Raw genomic sequence first — 20,747 nt, forward strand, 5'->3', positions numbered from 1 at the left:
GGACCAGGTGGATCTGGTTCAGTTCCTAATCCCTATATGAGGTCCACAGGTATACCATGGTTGCATGCAGGTAAACCTGTGCAGAGCGAAAGTCTTTCAAAGTTTTTTTTTTTTTTTATTCAATTTTTAACCAGTAATCTTACAATACAGGTATTATAATACAGAGATATTCAACAGGGGGTCCAGAGTTACTGCAGGGGGGCCACCAAATTATTGTTAATTGTTTTGAAAGTTTTGTCAATAATTATAATGTCTTAACATGAATCCAACATATTATTAGCGAATATAAATCAGCCTATTCGTGAAAAAAAAACAATATTGATAGGCTTACTGGCCTATAGGTAAAGTAATCACCAAGGTAGCCATCCACAGATACAGCTCATCCTAAGTATTCATTGTGCCAAATTTATGTTTACCATTAAAAGATGATTAATAAAACCATGCCAACAATTATTATTGTAATAGCTTAATATTCTATGCACTAGAAAGGTATATAAGGTGTATAAAGGCTTTAGGCCTCCTTAGGCAACTTCATTTTATACAATATATTGTATGTCCCTGATCCATCTTTCTTACAGTTAAGCTAAAAAACGTTGAAGACCCCTGTTACAATACAATAATACAGTTACATAGAGAAAGGAAATTAAATATATAGGCTATATGTATAAATAATAAAAACAATGTTACAAGAAAAGCTAGTTCAGCACCCTCCATAATATGAGCTAGTCTTTCTTTCACTGATTCTATGACCTTTGCAAACCAAGATCTTGTCGTCACAAAGACTTACAACTACCTTGGTGTGCTACTTGATTCACACCTTATATACCGGGAACACATTTCTAACTTAACAAAAAAGCTGAATCAGAAACTTTATGTGTGTAACAAAATGAGATCATATCTTTCCTTTTCTGTTTCTGAAACCTACCTAAATGCAATTGTGTTTTCAACAATGTCCTACTGTCTTCCAATCTGGTCTCTTACCACTAAGGACATTACTGAACCAATAGCACGACTATACAATCGAGCGCTCAAGATCCACAGTAGTCTTCCAAAGCGGTCTCACCATTGCATTGCACTCACACGCTCAAACGCTCTGATTTACCAGAACTACATAAACAGCCACCGCTATTACATTTTATTTTCAGATTCAAAATAGCACTTCACCAATAACACTCGCTGCACTTCTCCCGACACACAATATGAGACCAGTACGCCTCACTAAGTCAGTTTCACGGGCATTCATTCCAGTTCCCTCATACAAAAACAACTACGGTCAGAAATCCTTTTTTCATACATACACCAACATTTGGAATGAACTTCCCCATCACGTCAGAACACTACCATCCATCACATATTTCAAAAAGGCATACAAACTGTACCTTCTTAACAGTTAAACTTGCACTCATTGATTGTTCATGTATTGTCCAAGTCTTGTCTGTATTGTTGTTTTTAGTTGTCTGTATCAGTCTAGCCCATGCTAATGTCCTTTACAAGTGTTTCTGTCTTCATGTGCCGTAACTGTGTTCTATGTTCTACGTTTCGGCAAAAAAAGGAACCTGCTGGAAACCAGTTTTTAAACTGAGTCAGGCCCGTTTAAACTGTAACTTAATGATACTTGTAATCCTTTCCTGTATAATAAATGAAAATGAATGAATACATACAGAATGATATTAACCATAACTAAGTGAATGTGAGATAACGGAAGTGAAAGGAGCAGGATGGGTGGAAACAGCAGAAGGCCAGCGGGTCAGAGGTCGGCTCCACAGAAACTACAGCAGACCTTTGAAAATAAGTGAGAAGGGCGCCCCACACCTTGTACAACCTTTGGGCTGAAATGCAATCTCAGAACCCATCGGCTATTGTCTGACGACCATGTGGATTCTGAGCGTGCTCTGTTTGTCCTGACAGAGCCCAGCCTACACCCTCTCGGCTGCTTTTCTCCCCCTCAACCCTTTGAGGTTTGTCGATGATTCAACAACTAGGAATGTGTGCTTCTTTAATGCAGTTACACACCGTTTCCCCGGTGCCTGTGCGTCTGACATTCAAAATAAAACTCCATGTTTACTGCCATCTCTCCCATCCTCCATTAAAAGAGTCCATGTGGGAACAAATCACACAGCTCCCCAACAATTCCAGTTGACCAAATCTTATTTTGCCATCTTTGGAAAGGTTGTGGAAGTCTGTCTCAGTGGACTACTCAGTCTTCACACGTGGCTGCAGTCCACCGGTAGAGCTCACAATGTGGGTTTGATAATTCATCTAAACCTGATCTGGAATGGTCACCAGCATCCACCCAAACACATCCGGTTCAGGTTCATACAGACATCCATGTGATTCACTGTTTACATCTCACTCATGCCCTTCTTCCTCTGTGGTTTCATCTCCATCTACTGAGCAGGGTATTAGCACCCCCTGCTGTCCATCTCTGTCCCTAACACCTGCACCTGTTCGTCTTCTGATTAAGACTGTTCCACATCCACTACGCCCCACTGAGCAGGTTCATTAACCCTTGTGTTGTTTTCCCATCAATGTTATGTTTTTCTGGTTCAAAATTTAAAAATTACAAACTTTTTTTCCCAACGTTTTGGTTTTGGTCATCTTTTTCGACACTTTTCCTGTCACTTTCTTTTGACGTTTTTTTCCCCTCATTTCTACACTTTTTTTTGTGTGTGTGTGTGTGTGTGGGGGGGGGGGGTCGCTTTTTTTAGACATTTTTGTAAATTTTTTCAAAATTATTTTACTTTTATTTTTTTCAAATGCTCTAACATTGAATAAAGCACCCACACTCAATGAAAGTAGTGAACTGATTACTTGTGAAGAGCGTTGTATGGAAACATCCACGTTATTTTTTGGACAATCTGGTTAAAAAAATAAATAAAAATGAAATAGAAAAATTGGGCGGAAAATTGGTCAAATTTGACGCGAGGACAACAGGAGGGTTAAAACCATCAACATTAAGTGTACCACAGTCAATCCCACAGCTAAATTTGCTCTATCCAACGTTCAGTCTCTGTCTAACAAAACCTTTATCCGGAATCATTTGATCACATCCCATAATCTGGATTATGACTGGGGACTGCTGCTGACACTAAGTGGACCTCTGCCCTCCCGACTGTAGTTATTAACTCTCCAGGAGCACAGGCCGAGGTGGAGGCCTTGCTGTGGCCTTTAGCAGCAGGGTGGGAACTACAGTAGAGCCAGGGGGGAGCCAGAGGGAGTCAGGGGAGCAAGGGGGGAGCCAGGGGGACCAAGATTCACCCTCTCAATGGGGCAGAGAAGATGAGCTGATAACTAGGACAGGCAGAACCCTATTCAATTGGTGGGATCATTCAAAGATGGAATGGTAACGCTATTTTATTGGTCATTATTATCATAGGACGCAACGCAGAGCTCTGCTTCATTGTTTCTATTTTGGCGCATATTTCAGCACCATGGACAGGTCTTATCGTTATTTATATACTTCACAGAAAATAAGGAAATATATTACATACTAATATTTAGTAAGTACCCAAGGGGTGTTATTCAGATCCTTTAATGCAGTAAAAATACAAATACCACACTGTGAAAGTACTACAAGTAAAACTCCTACCTTCAGAACCTTTTTGAAGTAAAGTAGTCTAAATATTGTGTTGGTTACCGTAGTCCATAAATGTATGTAGGCATGCAGAGAATGGGGGAGGACCACTAACCCCTGTATGGCTGTGTGTCTGTCTGTGTGTCTGTCAGTCTGTGTCTTTCTGTCTGTCTGTCTGTCTGTGTGGTTGTGTGTGTGTCTGTCTTTCTGTCTGTCTGTCTGTGTGTTTGTGTGTCTGTCTGTGTTTGAGTTTTACCAAATTAAAAGTTTATAACGTAAAACATATGACATGGAATTCATTCCCTAATGATCCCATTTATCCTCAATTCTTTTGTCTGTAACTTCCAGTCCAAACCTTCTCAATATGGTGCTGCATGAAAATAGGATTTCATTGTTTCAGTTAAGCAGAGGGGGTCAGACCAGATTAGTGAAAACCTTTCTCTACTCCTTTTCAGACTTTGAATATCTATTTATGTTGTCAGATTTAGTTTTGTGTTCTTTTGTTTTAAAGTGTGACATGTTTGAAATGAATAAATTAACTAAATGAAGCAAATGAAAGTAGAGGACAGAACAAAGACACAAACAGATTCACAGTTTAAACCTGAACATGTCCATGTACAACACATGGCTTTAATCCTAACATCAACCACAAATTCAACTAGAACATACAAAAACAAGAGTACAAACGATATTAAGTTACACAAAATGGAAATTGTATTTGGCTGATAAGGCAATATTAGGCCAATTTGGCCGATAAATGAGACCAAAAGAAATACAATTGTAATTCATCAAGTGTCTCAGAAGTTGTACACGTCCTTCTCCTCAATACCTTATCAGACAGCAGTGAAATCATTCAACTGTTCAAACAGACAATGTTATCAGACTGACAAACTGCACATGCACATCAGTAAAAACAACTTCAGTGTGTGTGTGTGTGTGTGTGTGTGTGTGTGTGTCGTTCAGTTGAGGGCGTAGTTGAACTGGTTGGAGAACTTGTCGTGTTTTCTCCTGTCAGCTTTGCTCTGGACCTCCGCTACTCTGCGCATGGCGCTCCTGAACACAGAGGATGGACACCATGAAACATTCAGGGGGAAAATCTTCACACAGAAACATTGGCAGAGGAAACATATGCATAGTTAGAGATAAAGCTACGGACTTATTAGGCCATTAAACATTTAGCTGCGAGACTGCCCGCTTCTGTGAATAAACAGATAATGGTTAGTGTAGAAGCCACATATTGTACGTAGTTTATGGTCTCATTTACATCATTTATTGATTATTATATTGTGCTCTTATATTGTAGGTGGTGGGCGTTTTCATCGCGGTTTGAGCGGAAGTGATAACATATTTTGTTTGATTCACCTGGTTTTTTTTGGCTTTGACAGAGAGGGGGGGAGCCTGCGAGCGAACACTTTCTGTTGACCGCCGCACTAACGCACTTATTTCGACTCACAAAGTAACTTCACATTCGGTAACTGCAGCGCTAGTTGTATTTTACGTGGGGAGGAATAAATCATTGCAATGCAATCTCGAGCGTGTCACAGTGTGTTTACTGTATGCATCTCTCAGTGTTTAGTCCCTCGCGGCAGCACTTTGTTGGACTGCTTACAGCCGCGACAGTTAGTTTTTACAGCGTCTGCTCTGCCGACGACGACACAAAAGTGTTTTGGTAACTTTTGGTTAATATCAAGCATCGCACACTGCAACGCTGTGAATTCAGAAACACTCAAGCGGTAAAAAAAAAAATGCTGTTCCTGCAGGGACAGGGAGTGACGTACTTGTTGAAGACTTTTTTCTCCAGCCTGGAGCGGGACGTGTTGGCGCTCTGCTTCAGGTCGCTCAGGTTGGGGTATTTCTTCTTCTTCTTTCCTTTCCCTTTTTTCCCCACCCGGTCAGAACCCAGGTCTTCTCCTGTCGCCGCCTCGATGTCTCGCATCAGCTCTGCATCTCGCCAGTCTGCAACAGAAAGACATCCTTTGATTCTCCGGGCTGATGTTTTCATCTATGGCTCCGGGGGACACACACACACACACACACACACACAACATACTAAAGGATGAGGTAAGATGTGGCTTTCATTCAAAGCTCCGTGGTCCTGGTGTGATTTGAGCCAGTAAAGTGTGTCATAGTTTCAGCAGGTTCCACAATACTTTATGTCTGCGTGCGTTATACAAACTGAATCTATTCGAAAAGCAGCGACATGACTTCACAGAGCAGCTGCGTCAGTCTCCTGTTCAAACAGCTTCTCTCTCTCTCTCTCTCACTGACAAAAAGTCACGTGATGAGAAGTGTAATGAAGTCATTACAGCTGATAACATCAATGAGCCCACAGCTTTACAGAGCACAAGTAGTAAACAGTGCATGCTCATTTGGATCAAATAGTGGTGTTAATGAAAAGTGTAATGCCATAATTCTGCGTCTGCGATCAGAGTAAGCGCCGTCTAAAGGAAGAGACGCGTCTGGTTAATGACCTACTGCGCTGGAATTAGAGATAAAGCTGCAGTAATGCAAAGTAATTACACTGTGATTGTGATGGGCGCTCCACTCTGTCAAAACGCTGACCCCAGCTCAGTGTGTGTGTGTGTGTGTGTGTGTGTGTGTGTGTGTGGGAAGGTGGGGGAGGAGGGGGGTGAGGGGGTATTAATCAGCCGGTCTGACCCTGGGTCTGACTGGACCTTCAACTATCCCTCATTACACACACACACACACACACACACACACACACACACACACACACACACACACACACACACACACACACACACACAAGCGGAGCAGTAATTGAAAAGCAGCTGGTGTATTTAGGAGAATCATTAATGCCAAAAGAGGAGCAGCTGCATTTACAATGTGTTGGTGTGTGGGTGTGTGTGTGTTGTGTGTGTGTGTGTGTGTCTTCTATCACTTTGTTGTGATCTTAGAGAAGTTTGAGAAAGAACGAAAATACAAAATAACATGAAAAAGAACATTTAATTGCACACTGTCCCTGCTTAAATAAAATTGCATTACATGTAATCAGTGTTGCAGCAGAACTCTCTTCTCTGTCAACACCTCTGAGCCCTTCCAGCCGGTGTCTGTGTGTGTGTGTGTGTGTGTGTGATGATGACTTTTAACACAACTTTATGACCACAAACCGTGCACTGCTGTCAGCCCGTTGCTCACAACATTTTAACAAAGAACCAACAAAACAATATCCCACAGCGTTGCGTCTCTGAGGTGCGTGGCAGTCATTTGAAGGTCCAGCACGCTACAGCATATAAAGGGAGAGTTTAATTACTACAACGATCAGCTGAAACAATTAACTCACCTAGCACTGCTCTCCTGATCTATCCCCACACCTCTCTCCACTGCAGCTGATTGCAGACCACGCCCACCTCCACAGGTGAATAACAGCTACTAAAGTAAATCTCCTGTGATTGGAGCTCAGTGTCCAGTTTGAGAGCTTTAGCGGCTGAGATGAAGACATGCTAAGGAGCCCGGACTGCTCTGTGTCACATCACTTCCAGTTCAGATTACAAGTGGCGTACTCTGTAATGTGAACTCCATATCTCTACTGTAAACAGTACAGACACAGGGATTTGGCGTCTAATGCCCTGCAGACTTCTGGGTGTAATACACTGACTGCACTTCATGGATCATAGTTCATCATGTCAGCGGCACCTGAAGCAACACTCTGCTCCCCCTGCGTTCAGTTTTTGGGCTGAAATGAACGCTGCTGCGTGCCGTACAGTGGCAGCATGTTTGGATGCTCACTATAAGGATGAGGAGCCTGAAAGTGAACCCAACGAGCCCCCCCACACCTCTGCAATACAGCCAGCTGCTCCTCTTCATCTGTCATCAGGAGCTCCATGGTGTCCCCCACTGCACCCCCGACCCCAGATCCCTTACCAGCCAAACTGGCCCGCTGCTCTCAGATGCTCCAGTCTACCAAACGCTCACTCAGTGAAACACTACCGATCCTTTGACCAGGGTCTGGAGACAGCCATGTCTGTCGCTATGACAACTAGTCTGAGATGACCTTTACCATGTCCCCCACTGCCTGTTTAACTTACACACAAACACACTATTTACCTGTGGCTGTTGGTGTGTGAGGGAGCTGAGGCCATCAGCTCATTCAGGCCACTGCTCGCCCCCCCACCCCCCGCTGTGTGTGTGAGATTGACTCATGGATCGATAGTGCAGTTGGTAACAAAAGATGCTATTTCACAACTCACTGGACGGCATGCCACACACACAATCTCACACACACACACACACACACACACACACACACACACACACACACACACACACACACACACACACACACACACACACACACACACGAGATCAGCTGTATTATTGGTGCACAAAAAGGAAAACACATCATCATAGCTGTCTATCCACCAGAGCTCACAGTTTGTTCCCCAGCAGCAGAAAACAGCGGCGTCTTCCTCACAGAGCAAACCTCTGTGGCTAAAATCTCCATAAAAAGGGAGTATGCTCACCATGATTTACTGATTACGTGTCAAGAAAGTGAGCAAACTAAAAAGATCATGCTAAAAAGCTCTGGAGAAGGCTAGAAAGTGGACACGAGTCATGTTTTTTTTATGTCAAACTACCCATGAGTAATAATCTTTTGTAGAACTACAGTACATATACCACAACCAGTGGTCTTCCTCAGACCACGAGAAAGGTGGTGGAAGACACACAAAAAGGTAGTAAGTAGACCTTGAGGAATAAAAAAAAAAAAAACAGTAATGCATCATATTACTGAGAGTGAAAGTTGGAAACAAAAACTCAAGGTTTACCTACTTGCTTTTTCCAAAAGCTTTTTAACACATCTTACGGTCTTACTAGATTTAGTTGGAGATTCCATTCTGACGGCTGTTTGTAGTGACAGTCTTAAAAGCTAACTGTTTATTCCACTTGGTCAATGTAATACATAAGTAGCTACTGGATATGACTTGATCAAAAGGAAGCGTTTTGGCTTCGGCTGCAGTGCCCCCTCTGCATTTCCTCTTCACTGTGGTTTCACGTTTAGATTAGAAGGTGTGTGAGTGATTGGCAGTGTGGCTGCAGCTGGACCCTGTCCCTCTCTGCGACTCTTCCAGTATGTGGGTGCATGGCTCCTCACCAGGTTGCTCCTCCCTCCTCCTCCTCTCCTCCTGCTCCTCCCTCAGTCGGTCCTCCTGCCGGCAGGGTCGGCCCTCCTGGTCTCGAGGAACGATGGGCCCGTGGAAGGGACACTGCAGCGGGACACACAGTCACAGCTCAAACACACACCCTAACAGCACGGGGGGGGGGGACAGGAAGAGACCTGCACAAAGTGTCCTGGTACCTTGAGGCGGTCCTGTCTCTGGCACAGCTTCCCCCCGCCAACCGGGGCTCTGCAGTGATGGCTGACCGGAGTGAAGCTCCCGGGGAAGGAGATGTATCTGCTCCGGCTCTCTGCCTGCAGCTCCTTGTTCTCCCGCTCCTCGTCCACATCAATGGGGACCCAGAACTGATGCTGAGAGGCCGACCTGCACAGGGACAAGACACAGGACCAGCAGGGATCCGCAGGCGTCAAAAAAAACCAGACCCAGTTCAATGTAAAAAGTCATTCATAAAATAAAACTTATTGTTATAAAAACAACATAAATCCTTTATCTCAGTGGTTCCCAAGCTGGGGTCCGGGCACCCCTTATTGGGGCGGCAAAGATCACGGGTGAAGTCTTTATCTGGTTTGAGGTTGAGGTAAAAAAGTTTGTTGCACATGTTAAACAAATTATGATAATACACTAAATATACTAAATATACAAAATACTAAACTCTGAATATATAATGTATACAAAAGTCGGTATAAAAACTATATATTTTTGTTCTCGCTTAAAATTGTAGGCAGGCTACTTAGTAGTCCAAACCTCCGGGACCCCTTAACCTGGGACCCTTGCTGTCATCAGGTCAGCTGCTAGCTGCTATCATCCTCGATTTTTCCTGCCGCCACGGCATCAATATTTTATGAATGAAACTTGGCGGAGAAACGTAAAAGTGCTGAAAACTGCTCTGTATCAAAAAAGAAAGTAAGGCTCTATCTCGAGAGTTACCTCCACTTCAGTTTCAGGGGGGGCAGGGGGGGCTCTGCTTTTCTTAGACATAAGTAGGGGGGGCGCCAAGGAAAAAAGGTTCGGAACCATTGCTTTATCTGATAGAACTAATGAAATACTGACATGCACCGACATTCAGTTACTAACAAAGCAATGCCATGACAGATCATAATTCTACTGTTATATTAGAAAACACACGTCTTACTGAACTGTACAGTCATGTGTGACACAAGTGTGTGTGTGTGTGTGTGTGTGTGTGTGTGTGTGTGTGTGTGTGTGTGTGTGTGTGTTACTTGATGATCTTGCCAGCGTTGGGCTGCTCCTGGCCCCAGTAGTACAGGTCCAGGCCGAATGGAACCACCGGAGCGCCAGCAGCCTTCTGGTCTGAGCCGGACCGAGAGGAGCTGCTGCCGGAGGACAGACGAGAGAAACAGACGTCATGCACAGACAAGTTCCACTCTGAGTGGGAAACCTTTTCATACACGGGCCTGAGGTCGGAGCACCTGGCCAGCACACTGTGGGTCTGATCCGTACAGAGGAGGAATACACAGGGAAATACATCTGAACTGCTTGAACTAAAAATGTACGTTAACCAGGGGCGATTCTAGGAGCAGAGCTTTAGGGGTGCTTGGCACCCTTTTAACGTCACGTTTTTTTAAAACGTTTTTCTACTGTGCCAACTGTGCATTTAAACATAATTTTGCACCATCATGGTAGGGGAAACACTGAATTATGTAACTAGAAAGAAAAAAAAAATACTTTAACTAAGCCATAGGGCCATCACTACAAAGGTGAGGTGGTATTACAAATAAAATCTGATATTTATCCATGGAAAAGCAGAAATTTCCACAATGCAGTATGAATAACTTTGAAAATTCTAGATTTATGCACTTTTTGACGAGCACTATTTTCCGAAAATGGCTCAGAATTTGTTTCTGAATGATCTCGGCATCTAGAGTCTGGGTTTAGTTTCACAATGCTGGGATATTCCCAGTGCCACTTTCTAAATATACTGAAAGTCTTACTGGGCGGCAGTAGCTCCATCTGCGTGGGCTTGGCTTGGGGACCGGAGGGTCACCGGTTCAAGTCCCCGTACAGACCGAGTACAGAGTGGACTGTTGCAGGTACAGTCCACCTGCTTGCACTGCCGAGGTGCCCTTCAGCATCCTATAAGGCAGCCCCCGCCCCTCCCCCGCTCTGACAACTCTCCATACATAATGCATGTGTTTATACAGCGCAGTCAAAGTAGTCAAAGCGTATGGATTAACTGTGGCTGAACATAAGGACACTAACACTGATGTCATTACTTACACATCATGGCCGATCTCTTAAGGAAGTCTTAAACGATGCTGTAGAGATCACAAAATGATCACTTCATTTAGGCTCAAGTACCTGTGTTTTCATTTTAATGTTCATAATTAAAAGAAAGCGGGCAGTGAGACTGCTGTTTGAAGAACAACCTGAACTGTGATGACTGAGTACATCCACACTGGCTCAACACTGAAGCAATGCTTGCACAGTTTCTCTTCTCCAGTTGTGCTTCATTAACGCGCCATGGCTTCAGGATTAAGGGCATCTAAATTGTAAAGGCTTTAAATCACACATTGTACAACCACATTGCAACAATATCCCCTCTCCTCTTAGACATATTATATTTTTTTTGTTCTTATTATTAATGAAGTGGATGTAAATGTTGTGGTGTGTGAGGTAGAAGGACAGGCGGTGGACAGAGCAGAAGGATGAGAGATGAGGACAGGTGGAGGGAGAGTGACAGGACTACAGCAGGTGTACCTGGACTCAGCGGGCGGAGGCAGGCTCTGTCTGAGGCGGCGCAGCGTGGCTGCCGCACATGTTGGGTCCTGCTCCTCCTCTATGAGTCGCTTCAGCCGCCTGGAGGAGGAGGAGGACGTGGAGGAGGACGGAAGAGGTGCAGCTGCAGGTCTTGTAGCAGGTGGCGGTGCTGTGGAGGAGGACGGAGCTGGATCGAGACCTGCAGACCAACAGAGACCAGAGGTCAGGACCATCCTGAACGCTGGGCTGCAGTCGAACCACCATCCGGTCCAGACATCTACACATCCTCACTACATTTACATTAACCTTAGTTGTATTCTGGGCTGTTTGTCTCTTCATGTTGAACAGACAAATACACTGACAGTGTGTGTGTGTGTGTGTGTGTGTGTGTGTGTGTCTGTCTGTCTTCCTGTCTGTCTGTCTGTGTGTGTGTGTGTGCTTGCATGTCTGTGTGTGCGTGTCTGTGTGTCTGTCTGTTTGTGTGTGTGTGTGCTTGCGTGTCTGTGCGTGTGTGTGTGTGTATGTATATATATATATGTGTGTGTGTGTGTGTGAGTGAGTGAGTGAGTGAGTGAGTGAGTGAGTGAGTGAGTGAGTGAGTGAGTGAGTGAGTGAGTGAGTGAGTGAGTGAGTGAGTGAGTGAGTGAGTGAGTGTGTGTGTGTGTGTGTGTGTGTGTGTGTGTGTGTGTGTGTGTGTGTGTGTGGTCAGCAGGCTCTGGGGACTGAGCAGACTTGCAGGTGAGGTCAGAGAGCAGCAGTAAGCTGATCCCACACATTATGAGGGCTGAGCTGGAGATCAGAGAGTCAGTCACTGCCACGGGTTACCATGCACATGATCGGCCGTGTTCTGTTTGAACAGGAAGACAGCCCGTCTGCATATTTACTCTACTGCTTTAATCACAAAACTACTTACACACAAAACAGTCAAACTGTCTGAGAGCTAGTGCAGAAAGTTGGTGAAGTATAAAAGAGAAGAAGAGTCTCTCAGGGTTACATACACACTTATACGCTTCCACACTACCGCTGCGTTTCCAAGCCCCTACAACAGAGACCTTTGGAAATGCTGCCAACTCGTTTAACTTTGTAAATTCCAGGTAGCGTTGTAGTCTGGACGGACACAAACTGAGACGTTTGGAAACGATGATGCAGACATCCAGAGTCACTCTGACTGGGTCTTATCAGTTCCGACACGTCCTTCCCTGATTGGTCACACCGCTATCAACTGACCCTTTATGGAAGAAAACGGACCGTGAGCCGTGACTACCGGAGGTTAATTCAACATGGATAAAGAGTCGCAGCTGTTTGTGCCCTTGTTGTCAGTGCTAGCAGCTGCTGTTCAGTTAAACTCTGCGTTTTATACAATACATGCTGAAATGCTTACATGCCTTATATCATTTCAACTTTCAAAGTACGGTGATTTTGAAAAAGAACGGACCAAAGTAATGGCATGTCTCTCCGCAACCTTTCCTCCTCCCTCCCTCCCTCCCTTCCTCTCCCTCCCTCTCCCTCTCTCTCCCTCTCTTTGTAGGATGGTGAAATCCCGACTCAATCTTTTTTCAAGCCGCCACATGGCCGAGGTTTGTCTAGATGTTAACCACAGATCAATGGAGGAAATGTGTATAGAGTGTGCGTGTGTGTGTGGTGTGTGTGTGTGCGGGGGGGGGTTGGTTAGAGAAAGAGAGCGAAAAAGGGGGTTAAGGGGGTTTGAGGGAGAGAGCGCAAGAGAGAGGAAAGCCGGAAAGAGGTATTGATTTTCTGGGGTTAAGCAGGGCCTGTAATTAAAATGTTAATTTGAGAAAGAGAGAGATAGTGTCCTGACAGCAAAGAGAGGGATAAGAGGACTGATAATCAGAATGACAGAACAGGACAGGAGGGGAAGAAAAGAGAGAGAGAGAGAGAGAGAGAGAGAGAGAGAGAGAGAGAGAGAGAGAGCAGAGCCATGCTTTCTCCGAATGAATGAACACTGGAAGAAATGAGGAGAAAAGAAAGAGGAAATGTGGAGAAATTATGAATGTGATCCACTGTCCGAGGAGGAGAGGAAGCAAACGAATAATAGAGGAATGGTGACATACTACTGAGAAATATCATCCCAGACATTAATTTTAGAATCAGATCAAATCTACTGACGTTATCTACTAGTGTGCATTATAAAGCCGTCTGATTTCACACTCCCCTTCCAGCCTGTGTTGACTGCTCACTTGAACAGAAAGTGACATGGAGAAAACCACCTGTGCATCCTCATGAAACAGGTGGGTAGAAGGCTTGACCACCAAAAAGATGTATCTGTACCACTGGTTCCCCCAGCTGTTGTCTGTCTGACAAGTGGTGTCTCTTCTGTGGAGACGTTTCCACTAATAAAAAAACAGCTAATGTTAGCATCTATCCTTTAAAGGCCAACACTGTTGAGACCCTTTGCTATGTGTCCTCAAACACAAACATTGGCCGTCAACATTGACCAAAGTTGAGCTCCCAGTGGACAGGCCGATCTCTGCAGGTATAGTACAGTTCTGACCAGATGCTGGAAGTTCGGATGAGCTGCAGTCAGGAACTTGTATGCTTGTTTATCACCATCTTTGCTGAGAGCTCTTCGTTCTGTGAAGCATGGCAACACATTGTGTAAGTACATTGTCCTGGTGCTGTACACTCTCACTAGCACACCAACTGATTAATCCACAGGTGAAACTAGTCCCCAAGAAAAACACTGCTTATTTCTGTTAGAGGAGCATCTGCCAAGTGCAGTGTGTCACGACATCACTGAGCCTTTTTCAAAATAAAACCATCTCTTCGTAAACCCTGATTGCATCTTCGGGTGGGAACCAACAGGCCTGGGGAGAGCCACAGATTGGGCAGGGGAGTCCGGGAGTTTTGAGAGACAGACTAATGAGTTGTTGGTTTGGATTTCTCCATTTGATGTCTTGAGAATAGAGTGATTCCAGCCTTGTCCTTTAGAACAAATCCAACAGATGCTCACCCTAACCCTTTACAACAGACACTAACCCTAACCATACATTCATGAAATACACAGACTGAAGAATACATGTCAAAATCCAACCAGCAAACCGATAGTGCCTTCGTTTAGTTGCTGGTGTGTGTGTGTGTGTGTTAGTGGGGGGTAGAATCTAGGTGCAGGGCTAATAGGGGCTCATTAAAGAGGTTGCATTGTTAATTTGGTATGGCCCCTGTAGATCATTACCTAGCCCACTAATCACCCTGACACACACACACACACACACACACACACACACACACACACACACACACACACACACACACACACACACACACACACACACACACACACACACACACACACACACACACACACACACACACAGCTGTTTGGGGCTCATCAGATACTATCTTATTACTTTAGCGTCTAATTGATTAGTAATGGAGGGAGGTGGGAGCAGAGAGCGACAGGCTATCAGGTAGAGATGAGGCTCAGTGTGAATGTAATGGTGGGAGGGGGGGCTCACCACGACTCACCAGGGGTCAAAGGCCACAACATGGCTGAGCCAGCAATACCAGCAGTGTCTGCAACATGTTCTGTTCTGGCGTCATTAACACAGACACACACACACAGTAAAGTTCACACTGAAAGTGTATGAGTGATGGGTGAATATGGCTGACAGAGCTTTACTGTTTACTGTGGCCTGCAGCTCATCACGACAGAGACAGCATTCAAATCCCATCATACGTTGAGAAAAAGCATGTAGGTTCACAGCTGACGCTGCAGGTGGTTAATGAGAGAGTGCTGCCTGCAGGCCACATATGATCCATACAGTTCAACACAACGCAGAACACTGTGCGTATGTGTGTGTGTGATGGTAAATGGATGTGTTGACAGGACAATATCCATCAAAAGATACACGGGGAGGGAAAATGCTTGAGGAAAAGAAACCATCTGTCTCCATTACAGGGCCGAGCTGCATTCTCATAGTTAGCCGTCAGAAGCAGCGGGGGGGGGGGGACACCACACACTGATTAGGCTCAGTATGGCCGTGTCATCTCTGGATACACACCAAGATTACTTTGCATGTGCTGTAAAGCCAACCTGAGTGGACCAACACACAGCAGTAAGGCTTTGCTTCAGTAATCAATATTTCTACATGAACAAGGTCTCCAATGACTGTGGGTCGTGCTAAATGGTTCTGATCAGCGCTGCAGGGTGTTTGAAGCCTCTTTCAGATCATTGTTTTGGTCTTACGGCCCCAAAAATTCCCCATCTGATTCAGTTTTGCTGCTCTGATGAACCTGTCTCCAGCAGAGCAGCAGCTGCTTCGGTGAAATCAAGCCTCGGTACTCTACCTGCTTAGGCACCGTCAGAGAGCAGCTGGTGACAGAGGAGCATTTAGCAGCCCAAGAGACAGACATTTCCCTCAGACACTTTGGATTTAATCCAATAAACAAACTATCAAAGTGTTGGCTTGTTATAGAGAATCTTTGGCTACACGGACCAGAGTTCTGGGAATCTGCACTCGATTGCTCTTCCTCAGTGACTGCATGTGTGTCCCAGTAAACTCATTCTGAATCGTGAGAACTGAATGTGGAAATATTGAGAGTTTACTTTTCAGTGAGGGTCAAATACAGTTTCAGAGCAACTGAATTTCATAATATTACATTATTTAAAACGGTTTCGAACAACAACATATTTCTGCCCGTAGACGTAGATTCATCGGGTGGACACAAGCACCACTCCATGTGGTGTGGTATAAACTGATACAATGTTGATGTTGTGTTGTCAGCTTGTTCTGCCTGCCCAAGTGGCCAAACCATCTGTTAATGCAGCTTTAAAGTGTTAAAACATGGCTGCTGTCAGTATTTGGTTTTACTGTCCACCGAAGTCAGTCTGGAAAGAACGAGAGAACTAGGCCGGCCCTTTGTCAGACCAATCCGAACTAACACGCCATTCGTAAAATACCTTTTAATCACATGATTAATGAACAAAAATCCTTAGATTGTGGGATTTTGCTTCATGCTAACAATTGTGACATCCTGTCGGTCTCATTAGACTTGTAGTTCTTTTTGTAGTTCAAGAGACTTACTCTATGATCGTTTCACTAACTACTACCACAAAAACACACACACACACACACACACACACACACACACACACCTTTGACCATGGTTGTATAAATAAAGCCATATAAGTAGCCGTCACCTGCACATGAGCAGCTGCTGAACGCTAGCCTTTGAAGAGTGTCTGTGTGTTTGTGAATCTTAAAGGATTAGGGCAGCAGCAGGTCTTCTTCTGTAGCTTAACCTCACTGTTTATGCACGTGTCTGTAGGTGCGCACGTGTGTGTGTGTGTGTGTGTGTGTGTGTGTGTGTGTGTGTGTGTGTGTGTGTGTGTGTGTGTGTGCGTGTGTGCGTTGAACTCATACCATACTCGGCTCGTAGATGCTCTGGAATGTGTGGCTCATATCCTTCTTTCTCTGGAACCTCATCAAAATCATCATCATCCTCATCATCATCGTCTTCCTCTCCGTCTGCGGAAGCCTTCATCTGAGGAAGAGGAGGTAAGGTATTATAAACACAGTAAACTTGTTTTAAACTGCATGGTGTGTTGTGTGCAATGGCAGTCCTATTCATTTTTAAAATCAGTTTCGACAGAATAATCCCTCCTCACTGCCTGTCCCACACATCGAGGTCCTTAGGGGACAGAGAAACAAATTAAGCCTTGAGATGAAAACTCCAGAAAGATTTAGTAAGTCAATCTTGAGTTAAGATTAGTTTGTCAAACTACTGTTCTGTTACTTGGACTTCTGAGCCAAGATTGCAGTGCAACAGTAGCCCCCACTATTGCCTGTGTGTGTGACTTTGTCATCGATGAAAAACAACTAATGTGGGAACAGTCATAATATACTATACATAAGGCACACACAGAACAAGGTGTATGCTAGGGGCTCTGTTATTTAACATTTACTTTAGGTCCAATTATGCAAAACAATAAACACCCAACTGTACCCAGCTCTTTCACCAAGTGTCCTATACAGTAGGTCCTATATCTCTGCAAGTGCACTGAGCAATCCAATTACTGGATGTGCCTGGATTTCCTTCAGCAAAATTTAAAGAAAAAGTAAATTTCTTTGGTGCAAAAAAAAGAAGGCTTTGGCACTAATCGGGCAAATTCACAAAAGGATTGCACAGGTTTTGCGGCTATTTATCCTGCACAAATCGGAAAAAAAGAAACTGTGTAATTCTCAAAGCACCAGCACATGACTTCAGAAAAAGGCTTATTAGATACAAAAAGGAGGAAAGAGGGACTTTTTTGGGGACTATTTTCAGCAGCGGATAAATCCACGTTTGGTGCTCTAGTGAGTATTTATGGCAGCAGTGTGTGATGGATTGAGTCAGAATTAAGTACAGTGTGTTTGTGTGTGTGTTGATGGTGATGCAGGAACATGTGCAGCAGTGTGGCTTTGGACACGGACACGGACACGCACGCACTCACGCTTGCACGCACGCACGCACGCACGCACGCACGCACGCACGCAGAACATCAACCAGACTACACACACTGAAATGGTGTATACTTCTGTACTGCTTATCTCTCATTCCTGCACTCTCCTCTCAGGGCTGTGTGATCACTGCTGCTTAGGATGAGTGTGCATGTGTGCGTGCGTTTGTTGTGTGTGTGTGTGACGACCAGCTATCAGCACTAAGCAGAATTTATGGTTTTTAATTTCCTTGTGAGGTTGTTAGCCATTGGCTGGGCTACAATGCAGAACACAACACTCCATACACATAGGGGTCAATTCCATAACACAGATGTATGTGTGCGTGTGTGCGTGTGTGCGTGTGGTGGCTGCTGTGTCTTTAACAGCTGGGACACAGATACACACTCCAGTCTACCAGCGTAATAATCACAGTGATTAGCATTAAGAGGAGCAGTAAAACCTAACGTTAAACTAACCCCACTATTCCCAAAGGCCTCTTTTTCATTAGTGTGTAATAATAGTGTGTGTGTGTGTGTGTGTGTGTGTGTGTGTGTGTGTGTGTGTGTCTGCTGATAAAGCACATTACAATGTTGGAATTAGTTTACAAATGAGGAGTCCTTGGATGATGACTGAAGCCCGCCCACACAAGTGAACCATAAGACGGCATCAGTTAACCATGTCACGACCCTGAACATACCTCTGGGTGCAGCGCTCTCTCTCTCTCTCTCACACACACACACACACACACACACACACACACACACACACACACACACACACACACACACACACACACACAAAAAAACACACACACACACAAATTACAACACTTCATATTACAATTCTCACGATTCAGTAAAGCAGAATCTAAACAATTAAAAGCTAATTAGCTGTCATTATTGCAGCCACAAAGTCTGGGACATGGTGGCTAGTCTAAGAGTTATCAAAGAAGAAGAAGAAGAAGAAGAAGAACCATGGTGCCCTGGCTGTATTCCTCCTCTGTCTTTAATATATATACTTTAATATTGATTTAAACTCTTATGTAACTCAACCGTCACAACGTATTACAAACACTGACGATGTTGGCTCAGCTGCTTGTTGTCAGCTATAAATTCAGCTGCCTGATTGGCCTTTTAATTGAAAACAGCAGGCTGCTGCTTACTTATTGTTCGGTAAAGTTGGTCCGGTACCAACTACAAAAAAATGCATCAACCGGCCTTGATGGTCATCTTGCTGATCATATAGGACACTTGTAGCCAATGCTTCCATCCAACCCTTTTACATAAGCCCCTTTCCTGCAGCCCTTTGCACTTCTATTTACACCTTCAGGCAATTTAGGTACTCCAGTTCACCCGACTCTTAATTCTAGTCACCTGAAGCTCAAATACACTTCCTGCTTCCACTCGGCACGGTCACTTTTTCAACGAACACAATCTGCTTACATTAAGCAACGGTTTGGAAAGTAAAGTATGTAGTCTGCAGCTGTGACGAGACCACCGAGATGCTGCTTGGCTGCAGCGAGTGCACAGGCATCCATACAAGACAATACAGAAGCACAAGCCACAGCCTTTCATTTGTACTAATTATTAAAGATTGAATATTAGTTGTTTTCCCATGTTCAAATGCTAATTAGATGCAATCTGTGTCCGTTTTGGAGTACATCACTTTCCAATTCCCCCTTACTGCATCAAGCGTCCTTGGAAGAATCCAAAGCTGCCAGGGGAATGAAATGAACTTACAAACTTCACACAGAAATACCACCACACCTCAAGTCTTACCATCATACGCTTTCCCCGTTTTATGGATGAGTAAGCTACATGTAGTCGAGCACTGCCATCACTCAGTAAAAGCTGCAGGCATACCTTTGTCCTTAAAGTGATGGTTCGGAGTAATTCACCCTAGGGTCCTTTGCACCATGACCTCGAGCCAAACACCCCCCCAGAAGCTTTTTTCACATGGGTCTAACATTGGGAGAGTAGCGTTATCAGCTGAATAGCTTAGCGCAGGGGCTAATGGACCCACGTTTGTATCTTGTAAGTTACCCTACTAATAATGCCCGAAATGATACCAAACGTCTACAAGTAGTACAAATAGGTTATGCTCTCATAAAACGATGGATTGGAAAGTTTGTAAGTACACCAGAAGTTTATGAACACTTGCCTGCTCTCTTCAGCTCTCTGTTGCTGCTGCTGCTACCTGCAGTTAGACGAGTGCTTAGGGACGTCTACAAATTACTACACCGAAAGAGATACAACAAAAATACTTATTAATTTAATGATTAAATAAGGTAATGTCTCCAAACTTACCTCAATTATTACGTGTCTCCTGCTAGTTATACTACAGCACTTACTTTAAAAAATAAGTTAAATTAAAAAATATTTTTGTTGCATCTCTTTTCGGTGTTGTAATTTGTAGATGGCCCTAAGCACTCATCTTACAGCAGCAACAACAACAGCAGAGAGCAGAAGCCAGCAGGCAAGTGCTATTTACATAAACTTCTGGTGTACTTACAAACTTTCCAATCCATCGTTTTATGAGAGCATAACCTATTTGTACTACTTGTAGACGTTGGTATCATTCGGCGTTATTAGTGGGGTAACTTACGAGATACTAACGATGGATCCAGCCTAGCCTGCGCTATTCAACTGATAACACGCTTCTCTAACTAACTCTCCCAATGTTCGCCCAGGTGAAAAAGCTTCTGGGTGTCCTCGAGGTATGATGCAAATGCTCGGTGAATCATCACTTTAACGAAACTCCCAGTGGCAGGAGTAATGGCGGTCAAAGGTTTGAATATGATTATATAGCAATTGCTTTCAATGTCAGAAGTGCCATGGTTGTGGTCAAAATGACTCAAGAGTATTTATTTCAAAGAAG

The 20,747-nt window shown here is 44.2% G+C and overlaps 1 protein-coding gene across 3 annotated transcripts in view; it reads right to left on the reverse strand.

Moving 5' to 3' along the window:
- Window positions 1–4,161: 4,161 nt before the first annotated feature.
- uvssa (UV-stimulated scaffold protein A) overlaps window positions 4,162–20,747 on the reverse strand; it is a 36,394-nt gene continuing 19,808 nt past the window's right edge. For 2 of the 3 annotated variants that reach the window (XM_039813932.1, XM_039813933.1), the window contains exons 9-15: window positions 16,815–16,935; window positions 11,431–11,629; window positions 9,933–10,046; window positions 8,892–9,075; window positions 8,688–8,799; window positions 5,353–5,530; window positions 4,162–4,627 (exon numbers count right to left, since the gene is read on the reverse strand). In XM_039813932.1, the coding sequence (XP_039669866.1) occupies window positions 4,534–4,627; window positions 5,353–5,530; window positions 8,688–8,799; window positions 8,892–9,075; window positions 9,933–10,046; window positions 11,431–11,629; window positions 16,815–16,935 (1,002 nt within the window). In that variant the 3' untranslated portion in view covers window positions 4,162–4,533. The remainder of the gene's footprint in view (window positions 4,628–5,352; window positions 5,531–8,687; window positions 8,800–8,891; window positions 9,076–9,932; window positions 10,047–11,430; window positions 11,630–16,814; window positions 16,936–20,747) is intronic. The other variant, XM_039813934.1, reaches the window with a different exon arrangement.

This window comes from Perca fluviatilis, chromosome 10, assembly GCF_010015445.1.
Source record: "Perca fluviatilis chromosome 10, GENO_Pfluv_1.0, whole genome shotgun sequence".
Lineage (NCBI taxonomy): Eukaryota > Metazoa > Chordata > Actinopteri > Perciformes > Percidae > Perca > Perca fluviatilis.